Source organism: Petromyzon marinus, chromosome 19, assembly GCF_048934315.1.
Source record: "Petromyzon marinus isolate PM22_M1 ecotype Great Lakes invasive population chromosome 19, UKy_Petmar_22M1.pri1.0, whole genome shotgun sequence".
NCBI lineage: Eukaryota > Metazoa > Chordata > Hyperoartia > Petromyzontiformes > Petromyzontidae > Petromyzon > Petromyzon marinus.
Window position 1 is genome coordinate 3,652,249 of NC_133685.1, and position 10,052 is coordinate 3,662,300.

The window sequence follows — 10,052 nt, forward strand, 5'->3', positions numbered from 1 at the left end:
AAGTTTATTTTGTTTAACTCAAAACAAATATATATTTTTTTATTTCAATCAGGTAAGGCCCACTGAGCTCTACAATTAGCTCTTTTTTTCAGAAGCGACCTATCACAAACGATAGCTCAACGAAGCGGCTTATCATCACGCGGCAACTTAGAACAGCAGACACGTACTCGAAACGCGTGATGTTGACTAAATGTGGACGGGGTTAACGAAAAACCGGAGGATCTCGGAGAAAAATCCAGGCATTGTCAGGGTTCGAACCCACGACCTCCTGCATACCAGGCGAGAGAGTTGACATCTCGCCTCCGCGGCGCCCCTGGTGAGACGTCAAGAGATCAGGGCAACGTCCTCATTCGCAAGCGTGACCTGGCTCACCCACGTGACGGAAGCAAACTGAATACGATACAATTAGAGCAACAGAGACACGGGGTACGTGTGTGTGTGTATTGTGGGGAACGGTAGTGCAGCGGCTCACGATGGCTTTCGCCACCAAACTTATTCACGATCGAGTGTTTTTTTTTTTAATCTGTTGGGTGAGATCGCGCGCAAATGTGTCGTACACCCCCACCTCCACCCGACACAGCCAATCAGTAGGCTTCGTCGCGCGAACAGAACGTGCCCAGTGTGTTACTACGTCTGACACTGTGACGTCGAATCGCCCCGCCCCACAAAAGCGCGGGGCTCGGGGCGGTCGCCCCGGTTCGCCGTGCCCCTGTGGACGGCTCGGGACCATTCGTTGGCTCACGGGTGACGATGGCAGCAAGCGGGGAGATAGAACTCAGCCGAGAGGACACGGCGCCCCTCGCCGCGCGCGGAGATGGAGCCATCAAATCCGTCCGATCTGCGGCGTCACGAGATCGCGAGGGACAATTGGTGTGGAGGGAGCGCTTGCAGTAGACCTTAATCCAGCAGCAGATAGATCATGGCCGGCGGTGATGATGACGGTGATGATGACAACATGGATTCGGCGGTGATGGTTGGCATCGTGACACGACGGTCAGTGAAGGTTCGCTGTGCGCATTCGCTCGGCGGGAGGTGCAGTTCAGTTTGGGTTCGTGGGTGCCACGGTGGCTAGGAGATGTTAACTACCTCGCCTGGTATACAGGAGGAGGTCGTGGGTTCGATCCTGACCCTGACAATGCCCGTTGCTGCTGTATATTCGAAGTTTGCGTGTCTCTCTCTCCCCGTTTGTCGCGTGGATGTTTTCTCCTGGTCCTCCGCTGTTTCCCTCCACGTTGACGATCAACGCGCCTTCAGAGTATCTGGCTGCCTTCGACATTTCCACGTGATGATGATGATGAGCCGCTGCGTCGAGCTCCATCAGTCGTGAAGGCCAGGTCCGCTTCTGAAAAAAAGAGCTCTGTAGCCCAGCGGGGACCTCACCTGGTAAAATAAAATGAATGCACAGTTAGTTAATAAGTCATCGCCCGATCACTCTGTACCGCACGGGGGAGGAGGGTGATGTGGGAGTGGGGCTGCAGGGGGGCTGACAGAGGCGGGAGGGGGGGCTACCAAACCACGCTGGCCACTGGTGTGGCTGCCTGGCCACTGGTGTGGCTGGCTTGCCACTGGTGTGGCTGGCTGGCCACTGGTGTGTCTGAATGGCCACTGGTGTGGCTGGATGGCCACTGGTGTGGCTGGCTGGCCACTGGTGTGGCTGGCTGGCCACTGGTGTGGTTGGATGGCCACTGGTGTGCCTGGATGGCCACTGGTGTGGCTGGCTGGCCACTGGTGTGGCTGACTTTCCACTGTTGTGGCTGGATTGCCACTGGTGTGGCTGACTGGCCACTGGTGTGGCTGCGTGGCCACTGGTGTGGCTGCGTGGCCACTGGTGTGGTTGGCTGGCCACTGGTGTGGCTGACTGGTCACTGGTGTGGCTGGCTGGTCACTGGTGTGGTTGCGTGGCCACTGGTGTGGTTGGCTGGCCACTGATGTGGCTGGATGGCCGCTGGTGTGGCTTCGTAGTAGTTTGTTGTCTTTCCCCAGCACCTCCGATTAGGACGGTTGGCTACGTACGGTGCGAACGAAGTTCAACGTGGTACATACAAAGGTGGTGTACACAACGAAAAGAAAATACGTCTTTTAGAGCGAAACAGAATCCCAGCATGCTCTGCATGTAAAGATGCCATACCATCACTCCGTCTCCGTGGTGAATATTCTCTTTGTCGCGTTCACAATTTTCACATGTCACTCTGTATCATAAGAAAGTGGGTGGATATATTAATAGGTGAGTTGGGTGGGTGGGTGAGTGAGTGAGTAATTCGTTGTGTGGGTCGATGGGGAAAGTTAGTAGCTGGGTGAGCGGGTTGGTGGATGGGTAGGTGGATAAACATGTCAGGTGGACGGGTGGGTGAGAGAGTCAGTGGTGGGAGTCTGTATGTGGATATGTAAACGAGTGTGGGAGTTCGTGTATAGGCGAGTGATTGGTGAGTAGATAGTTGAGTCGCTGGGTCGGTGTGTAGATAAGTGGGTGGCTGAGTGGCTCGTTAAGATGAATGAGTTGGTAGGTGGTTGCGTGAGTCGGTGGATAGGTATGCATATGAGTGAGTATATAGGTGGGTGGGGATGTTGGTGATTGCGTGTGTGCATAGGTGTGGGGAAGCGGTGGTGCAGTGGTTAGCGCGCTGCGCTACGAACACAGCAGACCCCTGAGTTCGACTCCCGCTCACGTAACACCAAGTTGAGCCGAGAAGGTAGTTGAGTGCCTGGGTAGCTGAGTGAGAGAATAGTTGAGTGGCTATGAAGTTGGATGGCTGGGTAGTTGAGTTAGTGAGTCGTTGAGATATGGCATAGTTGAGTGACTGGGTATTTGACTGACTGTGTAGCTGAGTGACTAGTTCACTGACTGGGTAGCTCAGTGACTGTGTAGTCGAGTGACTAGTCAAGTGATTGGGTAGTTGAGTGACTTGATAGTTGAGTGGCTGTGTAGTTGAGTGACGGTGTAATTGAGTGACTGGTGGTGGGTGGTGGTTTCTGCGTGCGCTGTATAAAAACACTCGCGGAGCTGCCGTGGGTGGGGTCACAGCCACCAGCGCGGAGCGTCGCTCACGGCCTCCCTCCCACGCCGCCTCCACCAAACCCCTCCACACCCCGCCCCGACAGCTTCAAAAGCGCCGCTTCCAGCTCCAGCAGCCCCCCCCCCCCCTCTCTCCAACGTCCTCCAGAACGCGCTCGCGAGAGAGAGAGTGAGAGAGAGCGAGAGAGAGAGAGAGACGAGGTGGAGTAGGAGATGGTGTAGGAGGTGGTGGAGGAGGAGGTCTCCCAGGCGCGGCACTCTTCACACAGCGCGGGGCTCGAACTTTTCATTTGCAACCACGAGGCCGAGGGACGGCGGTGAGCAGCAGCAGCAGACAAGGCGGCTTGGCAGCTCGGGGCGAGTGGTGTGCGCCTCTGCAAGCCCGCTTCAACAATAGGCGTGCCCGGTTGCTTTGGCCCCTGGGTTTGTGTGTGAAGAGGGCTACTGCTTGCTTGTGTCTTGGTATTGGCCACACGCACGCACGCACACACACGGACAGAGACGGAGGGACAGACACACGCGCGCGCACGCACGCAGCCTGCAGCATTCACTGACAACTCAACCACCACCAACAGCGATATCATTATCAGCAGTAGCACCACCACCATTAACAGCGGCAGCGGTGGTAATAGCAGTAGCAGCAGCAGTAGCAACAGGTTCAGCAGCATCACCAGCAGCAGCATCACCAGCAGCAGCAATACACAATTGCAATCATCATCAGCAATACACAATTACCACCATAATCAGCAGTACACAATTACCACCATCATAATCAGCAGTACACAATTACCACCATCATCATCAGCAATACACAATTACCACCATCATCATCAGCAATACAATTACCACCATCATCATCAGCAATACACAATTACCATCATCATCATCATCAGCAATACACAATTACCATCATCACCATCAGCAATACACAATTACCATCATCACCATCAGCAATACACAATTACCATCATCATCACTATCTGCAGTACACAATCACCATCACCACCATCAACAATACACAATCACCATCATCATCACCATCGTCAATACACAATCACCATCAGTATCACCATGAGCAACACAAAATCACCATCTTCACCACAAGCATCATCATTAGCAGCAGCACAATCACCATTGTCACCACCATCAACACCACCACCATCCGCAACACGATCGCCATCTGTACCACCATCATCAGCTGTAGCAGCGCCATCACCACCACCGCCACCGTCAGCAGCTATAGCGGCACCACCATCCAGCAGCAGCAGCAGCAGCACACAGCCGGGCACCCAGCTGACATCTTGCGGCGGCACCATGGGGCGGAGAGATTTGCGCCACCTGGACCATCTCCTCGCCCCTGGGCGAGGCGCACCGCTCTCTTCCTCCTCCTCATCACCGCCGCCGCCACCGCCGCTGTCCGTCAGCATCCTCCTCCTCCTGCTGCTGCTGCTGCTCCTGCTGCTGCTGGCACCTCAGCCGGCAGAGTCCTGCGGACCCGGTCGCTTGAACGGGGGCCGGTGGCGCCCTGCGCGCAAGCTGACGCCGCTCGCCTACAAGCAGTTCGTGCCTAACGTGGCCGAGAAGACGCTGGGCGCCAGCGGCCGCTACGAGGGGAAGATCGCGCGCGGCTCCGAGAGGTTCCGGGAGCTGACGCCCAACTACAACCCCGACATCGTGTTCAAGGACGAGGAGAGCACGGGGGCCGACCGCCTCATGACGCAGGTGAGGGTGCCTTGATGGGGGGGTGGTGGGGATTAGGTGAGGATGGATGATGATGTGGAGGAAGACGAGGATGATGATGTAGAGTAGGATGTGGAGGATGATGATGAAGAGGAGGATGACGGGGATGTGGAGGAAGACGACGATGATTGGGATGAGAAGAATGATGGTGGGGATGAGCAGGAGCATGTGGAGGAGGATGATGTTGATGATGTGGGCGAGGTTACAAGAGAGGGCGGAGGAGCGAACCTCACAGCAGCGAGCGGAGCGCCGGGCGGATGAAACGCCCGCAGAGTGGGGAAGCGTACAGGTGTTGGAGGTGGTGGTGTTGTTGGTGTTGGAGGTGTTTGTGGGTCTCGATGTGAGTATATGGGCCCCAGACAGTACCATATATGGATATCTATGTGAGTCTGTGGGTGTATGTGAGTCTGTGGGTGTATATATGAGTACTGTATATGGGACTCGGTGTGAATATTTGGGTCCCAGTGTGAGTACTGTATATGGGTCTCTATGTAAGTCTATTGGTGTCTGTGTGAGTCTATTGGTGTCTGTGTGAGTCTATTGTTCTCTATGTGGGGTACACGGGTCTCTGCGAATCTATGGATCTCTGCCTTCCTCGCATGGCCGATGTTGTTGTTGTTATCGAGCAACGGCTTTAATTTCCCAAGTTTGAGAGTTGACGGTCCACTGGGTGATTGGGTTGGTGGACGCGCGCTCGTTGCTCTTGCCACCTGTCCGGGTTCGACCCGGGACGATAAAAGGCAGCGCTGCCGCGTCTGTGTCCGTCGTGACGACGGGGGAGCGGTGGTGCAATGGTTAGCGCACCGCGCCATGACATCACCTGGCGAGCCGAGTTCGATTCCCGCTCCACGGTCAACAACCGAGTGACGATTATCTGACGTGCTCTGGGTCTTCCACCTAGGTCCACTCGGCCTCAAATGACGACCCCGGTGCGATGTTTTGCTAAACAATTGCCACTTGGGGATGGCTCCGGTGGCAACCTTAACCAACCTATCCACTAAGACAAAGATCCCCCGTGTAGCCTTAACAGACTGTTGGGGCAAGTGATGTTATCGAGCACCTACGAAGGTCGACACGGCACACAACAAGGGTAGGTGGCCAACACCACGCCCGGCCGCCTTTGTCTCCCCAGTGGCGATGTGTACACGTCTTTTTTACACGTCGCACCAGGTACGCATTTGATGCCGAGTCCACCTAGGGGAGACCCAGTGCTGGTTCGGATAATCTTCACGAACCGCTGCAACTACCGCTCCCCATCCAACCTATTCATTCGCACACTAATTCTCAACCATTCATTTGAATTCACTCACCCACTCCTTCATTCATTCTGTCACTCATTCTCCCAAGTCACTCAATCGCCCACTCACCCGCTCACTCACCCACTCGCTCACGCACCCGCTCACTCACCCATCCACTCACCCACCCACTCACCCACCCACTCACCCACCCACTCACTCACCCACTCATTCACCCACTCATTCACCCACTCACCCACCCACTCACTCACCCACTCACCCACCCACTCACTCACCCACTCACTCACCCACTCGGGTTCTTCCCACGTGTCCGCGGATCGGCGTCTATTTGTGAAGTTCGGGTGACACGACTTGATGTCTGTCGAGATTTGGTGGCGGTGGTGGTGTAGCGGTTAGCGAGCTGCGCGATTCTCGCTCACGGCCAACACCGGTGACGATTATTTGAACCTATCGTGGGCATCCCCTAGGTCGACTCAGCCTCAAATGAGTACCTAGTGCTGTGTGTAGCTAAACATCGCCACTAGGGAGACAAAGGCGGTCCGGCGTGATGCTGGCGACCCATCCCCTCGTGTACCGTTCCGGCCTTCATAGGTGCTCGCTAACAGCACTTGCCCCAAAGGTCTGTTTCAAGCTATATGGGGGATCTTTGTCTTTGTTTATCTTTGGTGATATTGTGCTGACGATCTCCTCGGGCAAGCTGCAGAGTTCGAATCGACCCAGGCTGTCTGAGAACCTTCCCCCGGGTTTTGCTCTCTGTGAAAGGTGGCGACCCTAACGAACGCGTTGTGCGCATCACTGTGAACGTGTAATTACGAGTAGCTGGGTCGGGTGGGCGAGTAGGTGAACCCACGTGCCGAGTCATATACACACACTCTCGTGTGGTATGGAGAAGACACGTATGTAGCAGACATGAACATGTACAGTTCACGCATGTGCACATACATGCGATGAGCGGCAGTGTAGCGGTTGGCGCGCTGCGCGACGAACCCGGCGACTCGAGTTCGATTCCCGCTCACGGCCAACACCAGTGACGATTGTCTGAACCGGTCCTGGGCCTCCCCTAGATCGACTCGGCCTCAAATGAGTAATTGGTGCGGTGGCGATGTAGTAAACATCGCCACTGGGGATACAAAGGCGGCAGGGCGTGGTGTTGTTGGCCATCCAGCCACGCTCGTGTGCCCTTCCGGCCTTCGTAGGTGCTCGCTCACAGCACTTGCCCCAACAGTCTGTTGAAGGATACACAGGGAGGTGGGGGGAATCTTTGTCTTTGTTTTGTCATCGCGAACACGCAAGTGCACTTCACGATGACGCACAGACGGGGGGGGGGGGGGAGACTTACACATTACGCACGAACACAATCATCATAGCGCTTATGCAAATAGTCACCAACAACAACACACTCTTTGCTGTTAGCGAGAGCCTATCGAGGCACGATGAGGTCGTGCGCTGTGCGCATTGTGCCCGCCCGCCTTTGTCTTCCCACTGTCTCGTGCTGGTGTACCAGTTCAGCATGTAGTAGGCTTTCGCTATCGATATCATCCATAAGAGGTTAAACCCGCCACCACCCGACACAGCCAATTAGTTAGAGGTTTGTCGCGTAAACAGAACGTGCCCAATTCGTTACTAGTACAGCACACCGGTGTGTTCGTGTTAAACGTGTCTGCAGACACGTGTAACGTATTCCCCAGATAGCCTTAACAGACTGCGCTTGTTAGCGAGCGCCTGTTAAGGCCCGATCTGCACACGAGACGGTGGGTTGGCTCCAAGCCAGCAATGATATTTACACACCGCGAAGGCGCAGTCGATATCGTGGGGGGGGGGGGGGGGGGGGTGGAACGGTTCGATCATTATTCGGCATCGATGTTGTTGGGGCTGTGAGCGAGAATCGAACTCGGGATCGCCGGGATAATTCGTAGCACCAGTGCGCTAACCACTGCGCCACCGCTCGCGGCAATACGCACTGGAAAATTACGTAACTCGTCGCGCGCGGACGTTCGATTATCGTGGCTACTCGTCACGTGGAGTCGGAGCCTCTAAACTAAACTATACACTATATATTAAACTATATATATATTTTAGAGGTAAGACCCACTGAGCTAATTGGCTCTTTTGTCAGAATCGACCTGGCCACAAATGATAGCTCAGCGAAGTGGCTTATCGTGTGGACGTGTATAGCCGTAGACAAATACTCTAAACGCGTGATGTTGATTCTAAATGTGGAGAGAACAATCCACGTTACTGGGCAGAGAGAGAGAGAGACACGCAAACTCCAAATATACAGCAGCAGGCGTCAGGGTCGGGATCGAACCCACCACCTCCTGAGGTAGTTAACATCTCCTAGCCACCGTGGCTTCTACGGTGACGGTAGTGTTCGCGGTAGTACAAGAACTCGTACAAGTACTCGTGAACGGGACTCGCGCCTGAATTCCTTAGCCACGCATGACGATGTTGCCGACGACGATTAGGGAATGGAAATCACGCAAGTGAAGTTTGTCGCTAGAGAGTTTTACTGCAGTATATTGTGCAGTATTGTATAATGTTGCAGTATTGTATAATGTTGCAGTATTGTATAATGTGCAGTATTGTATAAAGTGCAGTATTGTATAATGTGCATATAATATACCCATAGCTGTCAACCCCTTATCAGTGCCCTTACCTTATTACAGACCAATTCAGACCTCATTGGTTCACCCCGTGCCCCTTATAAATCTCAACGTTCATCCTACAAAGTCCCATCACAAGGGAGAAACACAAACACAGCGACAATTTTCTTTTTTGCCCGTATTGAAACGGCTGTAACGCCGTATGAACCTGAAAACTCAACTTACCTGCACAAGGATACGGAGTAAACCGTGTGGGTTTACAGCGATGTATACGATTACGCACTGAATGCATTTCCACAACTCACAAGTATAATGTCACTCATCACGACCATCACAACCTTTCATATCACCACCATCACAATCATCATAACCACCACCGCCATAGTTATGATCTGTGCAATCATTATCACATTCACAATCATTGTCACATTCATGATCATGATCACATTCACGATCATTATTTACAATGACACCCAATCGTCACGTTTGCGCCCGAGCGAAACGAATCTTGGCTAAAATGTTCGCGTCGAAGACCCCATTTGTGTACTCGCCGTATGGATAATGTAAACAAACATCCAACGCTGGATGTGAATCTCCCCAGCGGTTGTTGATCATGGGGGTTGTTTGACCATACTTCACCACGATGGTCTTTTACTAGTTAAGAAGTTGGCTTGGCGGGGGGGGGGGGTGGTGTAGAGCCAGAATATTGTTCATGTATGTCTCTCTGTATATATGTTGAATTTCTTTCGCACCGTACGTAGCCAACCGTGCCAATCGCCTCCGATGTGACTCGTGACCGGGAATCGAACCCGGGTGCGCCAGGGTTTATCAGCAGGAGCGCATTCTCACCAAAACCAAGCTACCCCGCCACGTCCACGCGTTTGTCACCGTCGGCCACACTCCATCCACCGCAGCCAGAAGGCCCTCCTCCTCCCCAATCTAACGCCACCTAATTAACAATCGCCTGCCAGGCACCTGCAGCAAATCCGGCCCAGGTGTGTTGGCTTAGCGGTAGAGCGAGCGACGAGTACCACTTTCTGCGTTCGTCAACATTTTGCCTGTCCTGTGGATAATGCCCTCGTCACCCGGCAGTGGAAAGTGACGCATAATTACCACCACCGTTAACCGAGGGCTGCGTGAACGGCTGACGAGCTGTCAACCAACCTTGGTGCTTATTTGGGCAGGAAATCGCAGTGACTTGGTGACTCCGGAACCGATGACAACAACAAAAATCGCTCCACCCGTGGACGTCTCCACTCTCGCACTCTCTTTCGGACACGTTCCATTCCATGTTATTCCACATACGCGTGCACGCACGCGCGCGCACACACACACACACGTGTGTGTATATATAAATACGTATAAATGAATTTAGCACTTTGTTCAACCAAATTAACCGTGGCTCCGAGCCCGCTTCTTCATAGCTGCCGATCCAGGCGT

At 53.8% G+C, this 10,052-nt stretch overlaps 1 protein-coding gene across 2 annotated transcripts in view; it reads left to right on the forward strand.

The window, feature by feature from the left end:
- The first annotated feature begins 3,035 nt into the window (after positions 1–3,035).
- Positions 3,036–10,052, forward strand: part of LOC116943789 (uncharacterized) — a 30,432-nt gene continuing 23,415 nt past the window's right edge. Inside the window, exon 1 of one of the 2 annotated variants that reach the window (XM_076068088.1) lies at positions 3,036–4,735. In XM_076068088.1, coding sequence (XP_075924203.1) covers positions 4,085–4,735 — 651 coding nt within the window. In that variant the 5' untranslated portion in view covers positions 3,036–4,084. Of the gene's footprint in view, positions 4,736–4,788; positions 5,094–10,052 lie in introns of those variants that run through there. The other variant, XM_076068089.1, reaches the window with a different exon arrangement.